Raw genomic sequence first — 15251 nt, forward strand, 5'->3', positions numbered from 1 at the left:
GATGCCACCCCAATTCATAAGTAAAGCGCAGTCAAGCATAGAATTGCACACATCTTGGGGTGGTGTTAGCAAAATCTGGTGTGGCAATATAATCTCTCTTTAAGTAAAATCATACCATTGTTAGTAACTCGTCCTTGGTTTTAACTATTAAACTCGTTCTATTCGAGATGACTTTGACGATTCAACTCGGTATCGGTGGGTAACGAGGCGAGACTAGACGAAATACTGGGTTTTTAAAAAACAATGCTCCCTTTGGCCATCTTCTTGTATATGTAAACGAGAGAGAGAGAGAGAGAGGGAGAGAGAGCATGGAAGAGGAAGAGAGAAGAGAAGCAGCGATAGAAGCAACAGCCGCTCTGCAACCCAATTTCAAGTCTCTAAGCGTCAGACAAGATCAACTTAACAAATTCAAGGTACCCTATCTGACTCTCTCCCTGTGCTTCAAATTCAATTTGTTAATTCTGCTTCTTTGATCTATAGTTTGAATGTTGGGTATGAAATTTTAAATGCTCTGTGATGGTTTTGAACTTTTGATGCATTGGGTTCTTATAATTTATATAAAAAAAAATTTCATTATTACAACACTAAAGAAAGTAACTGAATCCGTTTTGCAAAATGAATAACTAGTTTCCTATGTTGCGTTGTGTTTTTATTAGCAATTAGGGTTGGTTGGATGAAGATGTTATTTAGCTATAGAAGCTGAGCCTCTTATATTTTATTTTTTAAAATTCAAATCTCTCTAATTGATCCAATTTACATGGTCCCACTATTTTAGTAGGAATTTAGATTTAGTTTGTAGCTTTTAGGTTGAGATATTTTTTAATTCTAGAGTCTAGTTTCCCATTCTGCATCGGGCTATGATTTAGATTATACATTCTGTTTAATTGTAGATTTTGATTTCCTATTCTATTCTGCATTAGGCTCTTATTTGCAGTTAGGGTTGTTCAGATTTGGGATTATTTCACAGTCGATAAATATTGACTGTAATGGAAAAATTATTAAGGAATAAATAATTTGGCTTTGTATGAGGAGGTAATCGATCCTCCAAGTGGTCTTGGAGGTCTAGATCTCCTTCAAGAGATTTTTTTTCTTGTCTATTTTTTTATTTTATTTGTAAGGCATGTGATACGATGGACATTAGCCTCGTTGATCCCACAGCTCGTTAACAAGAAAGCTGTTGATGGGCTGGGCTGGGCTAGAGGAAGTACATCCTGCTGCTTTAGGACTAACTAGACTAAAAAGTTTGTTTATGAATGTGGATTATAAAAATTGTGTACCTTGATGTTGGAACAAATTTTATGAGGATAAGGAGGAGGAGGGGAGGTACCTTGACAAATCTATTACATGGCACACCTTGATAGATATAGGGTTGAAGCTACCAAATTTGGAGTGCCTTATTGGATCTATCTGGGGTCCGGTTCTTGAGAGGGTGGGGAAAAGGCCAAGTTCTTGGAAGGCAAGATATCTATCCAAGGTTGGAAACTTGTCCTCATCAAGAATACTCTTGCTAACATCCGGGTTTATCTCCTTTTCCCCATGCCTAGGGTTATCAAGTATAATTTGAAAAAGTTGTTTTTTGACTTCTTGCGGAATGATAAGGAGGGGAAAAAATTTGCATTTGGTCAATTGAATCAGATTTTATCTCCCAAGAACTAGTTGTGGTTTGGAGGTTAATCACCATCTGGCATCACAATGGGGAGTTGGTTAATCACTTATTCATTAATTTCTCTTTGGAGTCATTTCATTTCCTTTGCTTTTTTTTTTTTTTTGTAATTCATTCCCTTATCCATGTTAAGTGGTGCTTCTCCTTTTCTTTGATCTCCTTATTTCACTCTTGGAAACTCAAATCAGCTAGCCTAAGGAGAGATCTTATATGGTTTATTACTCTTTAGTGGGGTGTTGGGGCATTTGGAACGAGAGGAATTTGAGAGTTTTCGATGGAAAGAAACACTCAATACAAGATATCATTTTCAATATTGTGGGTTTTATTTTTTATTGGTCCAAATTGTGTGCTGATATCGTGGGTTTTATTTAGCTTGGGTGAAGTTTCATAGTCATTGAATATTGTAGCCTTGGAATGGCCAGTGGATGTGTAATTTATTGAAAGTATGCCATGTAACTGAAGAATTGACAAGGAAATCTTTTAGGATACAAGGCTAGAGGTTGTGGGTGTTCAATATTTTAGTAGATCCAAGGCAGCAAAGATATGTCATGGAAAAGTCTTCCAGCTAATGGCATGTTTGGTGGTATCTTGTTGTTGTGTACCAGGTATTAGATGGAAATGGGGACACTAAAGTAAGCAAATACTCAATTGCATCCTTCCTAATAATTTGAGTGATGGTTATCTTGAGCTTTATCACAGGTCTATGTTGTTTATGATTATAAGCTTCTTGACCTGTTTTGGGATAGATTAGACTATGTAGGAAGAATATGGAATGCCCCTCGTCATACTCACCAAGTCGGGGTTATGGAATAAGTCTGCAAGGGAAAAGATTAAAAAAAAAAAACTGAAAAAATGGGGAAAAAATCGAAATAGTGTTAGGATAATGTATTTTTTTTATACTAAGAGGTATTATCATTATTGGGAAAAATGTAGATAATGTGTCTTGTATTTACTGCTTTTCTTTGTTTTCTATTATCTTTTTGGAAGGGCATTTATGTCCATTCACTCTAGTTAATATAAATATTATGCCAAGCTCTCATTATTAGACTTGACAATTATTCTTCTTCAATTCTTCTGTCCTATTGGATTGATTTTCGTGTCATTTGAAAGGTTATTTTGTTACTTTTCCAACGAGCCCAAGATTTTGTGAATCATATGTGTTTTGACAAAGTTATGGTAAAGAACTGGTAGGGTATTAATTTGTGACAGGATTTGTATCTTAGGGTTGAAACATCAAAGTTTAAGTCATGTTAGGATTAAGTTTAAAGTCTAAAATGTGAGAGCCTATATACATGTTTATTGTAATTGATTTCTCTCCATTTTATGGATTAAAATTTATAGAAGTTTGAATTCTCCTGTGATTGAATTTGGTGTGAAGCTGTCTTGTGTGATTCCAAAATCCCTTGTATAATTTCAAGGAAATCTGTTATATTCTTCTTCATCTTCCATATCTTTCACTATTATTATTATTATTATTTTTTTTTTATATTTTTTTTTTGGTTTTAATCTTCCTAACCCATCAAGAAACCCATCCAACCTTCTTCTCTAAACCAATATTAACCTTATACCATTAATCTCTTCTCCAAGTGTACCCTATATAAAAAATAATCCTAAACTTTTCACAATTAGCCAATTTTAATTTCTTTATTTCGCATGATTGAAAATAATAATATTTGGTTTATTGCAAAATTTTGTATTGACCTTTTCAATACATAATCAATTGGCATTGTTTGAACACATCATGGTAGCCAATGAAAGTATGAAACCCTTTGAGCCTACAATTTTTTCTTGAATACACTTTTTTACATTCTTTCTTCTTCATCTTCACTTAATTAGCCTTTTCCCCACTCTTCCTAAAGTAAAACAAACTTACGATCAATAAAACCTCTTAGACCTATAATCAATAAACCTATGTTGTCCTACATCACTTTGTGAATAGAATTTGGTTATCGCTATCTTGGTTGTAGCCTTTTTCACTTGGGAAAATAATGAAAGTAACCGTATCATTTCCAAACCTGATAGATACTTGTAAACCTGAAAAATAATGCAATACAAGAAGAAAATTTTGGATGGGCTTTCGACAATTGCCTATTGATGTTTGACCATGGAGGAATAGATGGGTCCATAAGATGGTTGGATTCCTGATACTAATTCAAAAATGAGTGTTCCTTCCCTTCCTTTTTCCTATGGTCGATATGAGTTTCTTTTTTGTTAGTGTGTTTCCTCGCCCTATCGATTGTAAACTTTCCCTCTTGTCTGTCTACCTTCTCTTTTAAATCTTTTTGGGTCCAACCATTGTTGCGTAGAGGGATAACAAGATACACGAGGAACAAACAAATGACCACATAGTTTGATAGAAAGACAAACATCACTAAATAGCTATAGACGCTCCCTCAACTGCATTGTCAAATTAAACTACTCCACTCCCCCCATCAGGTAGAGAGAAGCGGCATGAAAACTGATTTATCTCTTCTTTACATGGAGGCAATCCAAAGGATAAGCTTTGACTTTAGTTTGAAAGCTAGAAGTCGTGGGTTGAGTCAATTTATACAGGTTGAATGGCTAAAATAAGGGATGTCTCTTTGTAATGACTAACGAATGACCCTTTGATTTGTATTGAAATTGTGTCCATTTGTGTATCTAAACACTAAGGCATGAGATTAGGCACTTCACAAGCTAAAACCTTAAGGTTTTTGCCTCAAGGAATCTAATATAATCCTCATGATCATGCATTTCTTAAATGGATAAATTATTAGCATGTAAATGAATAGAAATTATTCTAATAAATAAGAAAATAAGGAAAAAATTCAAATAAAAGGATTTTTTGTTATAACAATACATAATCTCACAATCTAAAGTTTAATATATAAATCTAGATACAAAATATAAAAACAAAATTAAAATGAAACACATTTATAGTTTCCTACTTCCAACTTTCTGAGTATTAATCCCTCAAATGAAAAGCAACAATTAAAGTGTACCAACCTCTCTAACTACAAAAAGATAACACAACTCTAAGACTAAATAGAATAAAAAGAGAAAGTAATAGTATACATACATGTACTATATATATGGTTGGGATCAAGAGATAACCTTATTTTGACAACCTTTGTCTTATATGGGTTAGAAGTTTCGGAATGGGATGATTTTTTGTGAGGATGATCTCTATGGTGAGGAGATTGATGTTTTTGGAGGCGTTTGAGGCGTGCTTCAATATGAGGCACACCAAAAATGCACTGAGGTGGTAGGTTGAGGTGTCCATACACTCAAGGCGCTGATGAGGCCTTATGAAGCATAAAAAAGGTATAAACCTCAGTCTAGGCGTGACTGAGGCGTATGTTTTTTTTTTGCTGAAGCGTAAGCTTTTCTTGTAAACAGAATTTTTTTTCTTTTAACTATTATTTTTACCTATGCTTCCCATACTACTAAATATGTTGTATATAGGTATAAATCAGAAATTTCTGCTTTTAAACCTTATTATTATTATTTATTTATTTATTTTTCTATAACTTTGATTTGATTTTCTAATGCCATGGTGCTATTGACACATACACATCTATTCCAAAGTCCTCCAGACTGATTTACAAAGCTAACAAATATATTGATTTTTGAGGCTTATGCTTTATGCCTCGAGGCACTGGAGATCCCAACTCTTTGCCTTACGCCTCAACGTCTGAAAACATAGGAGGAGATCATCATCACAAAAACTCGGCCCTTTCCGAAACTTCTAAACCCATCAAAAGTGGTTTACAAGTTGAAGAATCATGGGCTGTCAATTTTAAAAATAGACATAACAAGTCCTGCCAAAGAAATCTTATTGAGATATTGTAGGATTTTTGGTGAGGCTTTTATAGGCCATGTTTATGGAGATTGATTTTGTCTGTGCTTTATTGTTGTATTTAGAATGAATCATCGCTGTCGTCAAAGCCTTGTTCGCAATTTTAAAGATAAGTTTGGATTGGTTGATGCCGTTATCAAAAAGGTCAAGATTTGGTCTCCTGCTTACAAGGAGAAAACAAGAGGGGGTGGGGGCATGGATTTTATTTATCTATTTGCTTCATAGTTGGGACCTTGTATTTGATGGATTATTCCTTTGTATTGTGATTGCACACAAAAATCCACATAGCTTATGCTATTTGCCTTATTGAGATTGTTACTAGTTCTAATAATATTATATGTACTTTTACCTATTCAAAAAAACAAAAAAACAAAATTCCTTGTTACACAGAACTTCATTAATTTATCCACTATATTTGCAAGTCTCCACTATCCATGAGAACTACTGAACTTTGAGGAACTAGAGATCTCCAATCCCTTAAGAAGCAGCTGCGCTTCCTTGATCGGTGGATTCTTTTAGGTTTTGTGTTTGACTTGCGTAGTAGTTGTGATGTTGTAGTTGATGGTTCTTTTGGGTTGTAATTTTGGGTTGTAATAGCAGATAAATGTCCACATAGCTAATATTGTTGGTATTAATGAGATCAACTTGCTTCGTGGTTGGGACCTTATATTGATGGTTCATTTGGGTTGTAATAGCAGATAAAAGTCCTCATAGCTAATATTATTGGCATTTGTGAGATAGTGGGTAGTTAATAGCTTTATATGGTTTCATATATGGGCATTCTATTTTATAAAATAATGTTCACTTCGACCTATCCAGAAAAAGAAAGAAAGAAATCCTTGTGCACAGAGAGTTCCTTGAATTTATCCACTATATTTACAGGTCTCCTCAGTCCTTCGGAATTACCGCAATAGGGGTTTTTTGGATTTCCCTCCCTAATCTACAAAACTTTAAATGTGAAACTACAAATCTCCAACCCCTTTAGGAGCACATGCATTTCCCCTATCAGCAAAGTCTTTTGGGTTTTGGCTATCAAGTTTGCTTTCTTAGGCCTTTTTTATTAAACATCTCCAGGAGCTGCATAGGAGACGTTTACATATAAAAGAAAAATCAAAGCTTCATAAGAATTCGAAAGGTACCCTTTCAACTCTCCTCCTTGCCAGCTTTGTGATTTATGGTTTACTTTGCTGGAAATCTATTTACCTCGTCGAAGTATATGCAGGGAATGGCAACGGGACTGCAAAAGGGCCTGGAAAAGAACTCAGCACCAAAGATTTTAAAAATGCAGATACAAATGTTCTGCTTGAAGATTCCAGTGTTTCCACCTCTAAAGGAACCTCTCTTCAGCTGGACAAATCAGCGTCATCTTTGGAAACAAAGAAGCGCCAGAAGTTACATTGGGGGTACCAATTTTTGTTTTCGATAATTTACATTCATATAGGATATGGACACAAATACATAATTTCAATTGAGGATATTTTAGAAATACCCCCTTTTAAATTGATGATATTAGGTTTACCCCCTTGACCGTAAGTCAATGTTTCCCTTGATGATTTAACAACGAAGTTTGATTTTTTTTTTTTTTTTCCTTTTTTTGTAAATGATCTTCAAATATTTAAATTACTAAATCAAAATTTCACTGTTAAATCATCAAGAGAAAGCAACCTTGACTTATGGTCAAGGGAGGTAAACCAAGTCTTGCATTTTGCAAGGGGGTAAACCTAATATCACCAATTTAACAGGGGATTGTTTCTAAAATACCCTTAAATTTATGGTAATAGCTAATTTGAGATTTTTTTTGTCGATAGGCTTGACACGAAGGAAAGATGGGAAAGAAAAGCCAACATGTAGATTATTAAGACCTTGGGATTGAATGCGGCTCTCCCAGAACTTGAAATGGTCAGTGATGATCAATTTACGACAACATCTTTTGTAATCTTTGAGCTTAGAAGATATAATTTCTACCATGCAAGTAAATCCATAGGGAGATCATCTTGCCTCCAGTAGGTACTCACGTGGACACAAATGTCACCTCTGCGACATTGGAAACCCCTTCTATTTTGTAGATATTTATGTGCCTCAATCTTTATCCTTCTTGAGAATCATTCACTGCTTCTTACTATAATATATTGTAAGCATCACTAGCTTTTTTACAGTTGCGATGTAAACTTTGTTTACTTTTGTTATCGAAATAATTTGTGGATTTCAAATGTTTCTTCTCTGTTGTCATGTTCATTTTGCACTCCATAGATTCTAGCACATCAAAGTGATGTGGCTGCTTCTCTGCACGACATTACTGTTGGTACTGAAGCATTTGTTTGTCATAATCGTGATGTCTTATAGACAAGATGAAACTTCAACGGCTAAAATGTAACTTAACTAGGTTTAATCTATTTAGCAATTAATTCATACCCCATATTTATTTATTTATTTATGTATGTATTCTGTGGCTATTATTGTACAACCAACATTGATAACTTTGCTAAATGAATCCAAAAGTTTCTTTATTGACTTCACCATTAATATTTTTACTTCACTTAGAACCATAGAAGAAGGCACGACAAACACAAGGAAACCAAGAAAAGACTATTCTAGAAAACCTGAAGAAAAATGCAAGAAGAGAATGATAAAAAAAAGATAAAGATCAAAACTACAGTTCCACATGAAGATTCTGAACTGACAAGGGTTTTTTTTTTTTCTGCTATTGCGGGTTCTGTAAATGCAGTGGAGAATCGGTCAACCACACTCTTATTCATTGTCCTTATTCTCATAATGTTTGGTCTCATTTTTGGTCTCTATTCAATATCTGTTGGGCCTTTTCAAAATCCTTTTGAATCTTTTTCAATACAAGCGTGCTCAGGGTTTCAAAAAAAAGGAGGATCTTTTGGAAATTCTCTCTAAGGTCATCAATGATGACTTCAAGAATTATTGTTTTAGTATTTCCTCTTCCCCTTGTTTTTGTTTTATTGCTAAAAATAGTTATTGATCAAATAAGTGAATGGAAAAGAAGGAGGTCGAGAGACTACCTCCATACAAGAGAAAAAAAAAAAAAAAAGACAAAGAAACTACTCTATTAGTTATTCACTGATTCCTTTCGAAAAAGATCTAAAAATCCCCCCTTAAATTGTGAGAATACAACTTTTCATACCCCAGTTTCGGGTTCAATTCTTTCCACCCTTGTGGGTGAGGGGAGTGTTGAGTGTATATTTTTCTCCACTCTCGAGTGTGTCATACCCCAGTTAGGTCCCATGACCCTCTTATATTCATAGCTCTCCCCCTCTCCGACAGATTGGTCTTTTGGAGTAGTTGGTTGGTTAACATGGGTGAGGGGGAGTGTTGAATATATATTTTCCTTCACTCTTGGGTGTCATACCTCAGTTAAGTCCAATGCCCCCTCTTATATTCATAGTTCTCCCCCTCTTCAACAGATCGGTCTTCTGGAGTAGTTGGTTGGTTTACATGGTATCAAAGACTAAGCTCTACTAAGTGCGCGATCTTGGTGCGCCGTCTTCGGCAATGGTGTCATCACCATTGTTGAACCTAAATCTTATTTTTTCTCTTCACTGGTATTTTACTTTCTTTCAATAAAAAATCTTGTCTTCCTTTATTTTTCTACGACTATCCTTATCCCACGCCATCATGTCTCATGATCTTTATTTATTTTTAATTCCCTCCAACGAGAGTTCTTTTGTTTAAGTTGCACAATCCTAACTTGTATGCTTTTGAGAGAGATCGATACAGACCTGATCTAGTGAGTCCTCGGCTCTGACATACTCAAGAGTGAGCGGATGCGACAGTGATGAACTTCACGGACAGACGGTGACCACCATCAAGCACGATTGGTTGTTTGTCTATCATTAACTTCTTCATGGGATCAATAGTATTTCTTAAATGGAACCAATTGCAAGTTCCTTATTCAAAGGACCATACAATTGCAGGAGCGTGTTAGATAATGAGATGCATTCTACAAAGATACATGAGATGCATTGTATAATTTTCACTACATCTCATCATAAATGGAAAGACTATATGAATTAGTATTTTTTTTATTTATTAGGAAACATTGGTGATTAAGATATTTAAAATAGTAGGAATGGTTTCCGCTAATTAGGAATGTAGGATATTAATATTTGCTCACTTTTTATATATTGGCATGATGTAACCTTTATAAAAACTCTATCAAAGTGAATGCAAAATAATCCAAGAATTTCTCAATAAATCATTTCTTCTACATGGTGATTGTTGTCAGGTTACGTCACTTTGCCTCCATTTTCTTTACTTCTTCGGAGTCCTCCTCTTCATTTTCTCTTATTCAGGTGAACTTAAAATTAGTCGGATTTTTTAATTCCAGGATATACTGCGCAATGACTGCGACAAAAACGGAACAGCCCATTTCCAATGGATGTACCATAAATATGGGTTTTATGGATCGTACAACACTAGAGTGATTTAGAATGAATCGACACATTCCAACTGCTCAACATCAAACAAATGAAGTACATTTCTAGGTTGATTCAGGTTTGTAAATATTCCTCTCAATCACCCACTCAGCTTATTTTGTGAAATAAATGACATTTCATATTCATTTTTCTCCACATTGTTGTGCATGTTTTAGAATCTGCTTCACTGTTCAATATTCATGTAGAAACACTGAAAACTGCAAAATAAAATATGTCAAACCAAGAAGCTCGTGTGGTGTGTAATATGTTTGTCTCTGATTTGTGAACTTTCCCCTTAAAACCTCTTATCTCCTTACCTGCAAATTTTCTTTCACAACCTCCATCTTCATTTGCCAACATTCGGTACCTACTTTGATGTGTTCTCTAAGTTGATGCAATAAGCTTTCTCCAAAACATGTTTTAATAGTGATGGCCATGTGGATGAAATGGTGGAATTATAATGGGCTTTCGAACTGGAGACCAATCCAATTCAACTAAATCGGATAAGATTCATGACAAAATGTTCCGTTTTTAACTTTTTGTTGTGAACGTTATCGGATTTGGTTGGATTGGACTGGTTTCCAGTTCAAGACATCTTGGGAGTGGAATCGGAATCTGATTTGGTAACTTATTGGATTATATTCTTATCTGACTATAAGATCAGAATTTGCCAATATAATAATTTGATCTAGAAACAGTGATTTGGTTCACATTCACATCCGCGAGTTTCTTTATCAGATATTTGACATTTTGTGCCTAGGTCCGAGAAAATGTCTAATAAGGGTGGATCGATTTGAAATTTGAGACCTAAACAAAATATATAATACAATTCTTGTATTTTTTTCCACATACTTTTGGTGAGGTCGTAGTTGATCCATAGCCATTGATACGATATTGTATTGGATCATTATCTAATCCCAGATCCTTGACTCAAATATCAAGTAATCGGATTCGTTATCAAATTTTAACCGTATATCCTTTGAAAAATTGTTTGCTCACAGAAATCTAGGATCCACCAATCACATGTGCCCATGTGTATTGAATGACATTTGTAATTTACAAAAATACCCTTGTTAGTTACAAAACTACCCTTGTATGCTAGATGCGGCAAGCATTGAGGAGTCGGAGCAAAAAAATGACTCAGATCCATTAGTCCTAGCTGTTAGAATAACACTAATGCGGGAGTGACATTGGATTTATTGCGATTTTTTACATTTTTGATGGGAAATTGTGCTCATAACCGTAGATGTGTTTACTTGTATCGTGAGGACACAACATCTATGATTATGTGTGCACCTCCACGTCAGAAATGTAAAAACCACGTAAAAACCGCAAAAAATCCACTGTCACTCCAATTATGACTCTTAGAATAAAAGTAGGATATTTTGACTAATTTTATTACCTCTCTTCTTTTCCTGCTTCAATTTATTGTCTTTTTTCTCCTCTTCCCCCTTTTAATAGTATCCCTCCAATTTACAATCTTTCAACTTTAACCCGCTTTTCAATAATACTCCTCTAACTTTACGAGAAGACGGTACTGGAGTCTAAAGACATCGGTCTTAAATCCACAAGAAGGATGGGGCTCATAATTTTCAAGTCCATGTTAAATTGTGTTGGATTATGATTTACAAACATGTAAAATTGTGGATGCGATTTTTCGCTCTATCTCGATATCTCCCTTGAAAGCTCAAAGTTCGGTGGGTTGCCTGTTACAAGGCCACTCCAACAATCAAGTTAGTATTAGTGCTCAGTTAATAAAAAGTTCTCAGAGAAGATTTTTTCTAACCTCTAATATGAGTTGCAACCTGATATTTATAGGGGTCCTGATTGACGGATTTTTCAAGATACTCTGAGTGATTTTTCTTAGAGTGGTTAACTTGCTCTCTAATCTAACAGTTGCAGGAGTTGTTATAACTGCCCTGACAGGTCTGAGGTGGTTGCAATCGATCTGTCAGGCTGTGAGTTGTCACATCTGTCTTGTTAGTGATAGTGTTGTCACGCCTATCACATCAGGCCTAAGTGATCTGACCTGTGTATTTAGCTCGATAGATTTTCCACATAACTCGGTGGGTCGGTAAATGTTTCTTTCGGAAGTCATTAATAGCTTCAAGAACTACCCTCCACACGAACTATATAAAAATAATTGGATGACATATATAAAAAGAATCAATCAGATTAAAAGGTGAAATGAGAAGGATCCACTGTTAAATTCGGCATTATTAATCAAGGTACACCATACACGGCTTTCTTCCCAAAGATCATTGCAAAATTTTTCTGAATCCAATGACTAGAAATCAATCCAATCACCAATTTAGTTGATTTTTTTTTCTTAGACTAATGACTAGTGAAAAAAAAAAAAAAACACACACACACAGGTCAGTGGACTAGAAAAAAAAACTGCAATGTACCATTCAATAGATATTGGATGACTTGAGAAGTTTATTCTTGGTGCTTAATTGTTTGGCCAATTAAAAATAAACAGGTGGCAGTCATATCCATATAGGGGGCGGTTCATGAGACGTTTAAGAAACCTGCTAAGAAACCAGTGGATGTCGATCATTCGATTTGGGGAAAACAACGGTTTAGATCGTGGGAGACGTCAATTCTAATCTTTTGTAATATTTGTAATTAATTCCAAACACCTTCCTTTTTTTTGTTTTTTTAAAAAAGGAAATGAACTCTCTCTCTTCACTATCTCTCGAACGATTCAAAGTCTCTCTCAAACGATTCACTAAGTATCACCCTTGAGTCTGTATGTTTCACCACAGATGAATCTGTTCGAAGAGATCAAATCAAAGTTGGGCCTTTTTATTTTTACATTTATTATAGATGTAAGAAGAGATCCCTTGGGCATATTTTAGTTGTTGATGTAATGATGATCTACGAAATTAGAGAAAGAAATTGCAACTATAACCATGAAAGAAAATATTAGAAAGTAAAGGTTGAATGAAGGTGTTAGCAAGGCTTCCCTCACACTTTTAGAACAATTTTGCCTTTCAGAGAAAAAGGAAAATTAATAGAAAAAAGGAGTGGTTGTCAAAGTCAACTCTAGTAAAATACAAAGAATACCATTTTAGGCTAACAGGCTCTTGTTAATATTACATAAGGGAGACGACCATATCCAAAGTTATAGTATGTAATAGTGTTATGTAAAATGTAATATATGTCTGGTTAGATTGATGAAATTGTCTGAAAAAAGTAGAGCATTATTAATATAATATCCCAGAATTATACCAAAAATCCGAAAGACAACCTTCATTTCCAATGTGAACAAGAACGATGAAATGTATAAAGAATAAAAGAATTGACAATTGCACAAAGTATGCACAGGTGGCTTCAAACCACAAAAAAATACCAGACAACAACAACATAAAACAGGCAGTCGAAGTGGTCTTTGGGATCATTTCACTACTTCAAGACATTGCAATAAACCAAGCACAACTCCTTTAGAACAATTTTCAGAAATAAAGAAGGAAGATAAGAACATCATCTTCAAGAGGTAGAACAAACTTCTAGACTACTTTGATTTTAGATTGATCGAGATTGAGAGAGAGACAGAGAGAGAAAGACTTTGAAGCCATCGATCGAGAGAGAGAGAGAGAGACTTTGAAGCCATCATTCTATTATCTGTGATTTCAAATCGAGAGAGAGAGAAGAGACAATAAAGAGAGAGACTGAGAGAGTGACGAGAGAGAGAGAGAGAGTTTATTTATTTATTTATTTTAAAATATAAAAAAAAGAGGGAGGTGTTTGGAATTAATTACAAATGTTATAAAAGATTGGAATTGACATCTCCCGCGATCCAAACTGTTATTTTTCCCAAATCGAACGACTGACATCCATTGATTTCTCAGCAGTTTTCTTAAATGTCCCATGAACCGCCCCCATATCTATATATATATATTTTCTCTCTTTTGTTGTGAAAACCATAACAAAGAAGGAAGAAACCAAGGTCTTTGGTATTATAACCCAAAGAACATAAAATTACAATGTCACTTTCTTATTATCATGTTGGTTAGTTTTTTTAAAATTATAAAAATATTCTTTCAATATTTTATCTTCAAATTTCTTTTAATTAATATTTTAAATGGTGATTTAGAAATAACTCTTAGTTAAATTGGTGATATTAAGTTTACTCCCTGGCAAATTGCAAGATTAGGTTTATCCCCACTCGATGGTAATTCAATGTTACTTTTTCTTTATGATTACAAATATTTCATTATTTTATCAATTATCAATTGGATTTGAAAAATAACGTTTACTAATGATTAGGGGTTAAACCTAATTTTGCATTTTGCATTTGGCAAAGGGGTAAGCCTAATATCAACCATTTAACTAGGTGTATTACTAAAATAACCTTTTTAAATTACAAAAAGACCCTAGTAATTAACGTGGGTTTGCACATGTCACCTACCAGTGTTAATAAATTAAGAGCAATTGAGATTTAAATGTTCACATGGATGAGTTAAGAAAGATAAAATTAGAAATGAACAAGTTCGAGAAAATGTAGGAATAACTCCAAGATAATAAACTAAATTAAATCATCTTAAATAGTTTGAGCTTATTCAACAAAATATAATCTGACTTAGAAAAAATATTTAAGTTAAAAATATTAAAAAGAATCAAAAGAAGTGAATGAAGATGGCAAGGCAACTCACATTTGCGAAATCTCACAAGACAAATGAGATGATTTGGATGATATTTCTAAAATCTCGATCGAGTCAGTAAAACTCGTCTAAGTCAACTGGGATTTTGTATATTTTAATTTTTATATTTATTATCTAAATAAAGATGATTTTATGATTAACCGTTTTGGTTCAAAAAAAAGAAAAAAAAACAGAACTTATAATTATTTTTATTTAAATATAGATGAATAAATAATTGTAAACTGAGTTACATGGTTTATGCTTTTAGGATTCGTACTGGATCGGTTTGATACCAGATCAATATTGAATCGTTGCCGATCCCAAAATTTTATACTCTAATTTGATTCGATAGGATAAGTAAATCTCTGAACCAATCCAATCCGATACAACATAAAATCAATTGAAAAATTAGGATTTTAGTATCTCGGTTGATTGAAGAATTTGAGTTTCTAATTTTCAAAAGTCAAATTTGAATATCTATTTTCGGGTTCGAAGATAAGAAAGAGGGAGAGATTTCTCTGCAAATCTACGAAAAAAATCTAGGGTTTGAAAAATCTAAAATCTCCAATCCTTATTTTCATGTTCTTCAACAAGATGCCTCATGTGAGAGAGAGTGTGTGCGTGGAAAGATTGAGAAAGATTTGATTTTTTTTTTCTAACAAAGA

General features: G+C 34.1%; 1 protein-coding gene across 3 annotated transcripts; it reads left to right on the plus strand.

The window, feature by feature from the left end:
- The first annotated feature begins 251 nt into the window (after positions 1-251).
- On the plus strand, positions 252-10290 carry LOC147394426 (uncharacterized). 3 transcript variants are annotated; one of them, XM_086454086.1, is made up of 5 exons: positions 252-413; positions 6576-6636; positions 6724-6904; positions 7310-7400; positions 9853-10290. In XM_086454086.1, exons 1-4 carry the CDS (start codon positions 309-311, stop codon positions 7350-7352), a joined length of 390 nt encoding a protein of 129 aa, XP_086310212.1. In that variant the 5' UTR covers positions 252-308; the 3' UTR covers positions 7353-7400; positions 9853-10290. The 3 variants fall into 3 exon arrangements, with proteins under 3 accessions (XP_086310212.1, XP_086310213.1, XP_086310211.1); XM_086454087.1 differs by lacking the exon at positions 9853-10290 and adding an exon at positions 8211-9846 and having other exon boundaries at positions 7310-7399; XM_086454085.1 differs by lacking the exon at positions 9853-10290 and having other exon boundaries at positions 7310-7716.
- Positions 10291-15251: the final 4961 nt, after the last annotated feature.

The sequence above is a fragment of the Akebia trifoliata genome, chromosome 9 (genome assembly GCF_017979445.1).
Source record: "Akebia trifoliata isolate Shusen 1 chromosome 9, ASM1797944v1, whole genome shotgun sequence".
Classification (NCBI taxonomy): Eukaryota; Viridiplantae; Streptophyta; class Magnoliopsida; order Ranunculales; family Lardizabalaceae; genus Akebia; species Akebia trifoliata.

Bases quoted from the DNA above. Each gene is read 5' to 3' on its own strand.
- LOC147394426 (XM_086454086.1), top strand. From the start codon at position 309: ATGGAAGAGGAAGAGAGAAGAGAAGCAGCGATAGAAGCAACAGCCGCT. The intron at 414-6,575 runs GTACCCTATCTG...AAACATCTCCAG, and splicing joins ATCAACTTAACAAATTCAAG to GAGCTGCATAGGAGACGTTT. The intron at 6,637-6,723 runs GTACCCTTTCAA...AAGTATATGCAG, and splicing joins GCTTCATAAGAATTCGAAAG to GGAATGGCAACGGGACTGCA.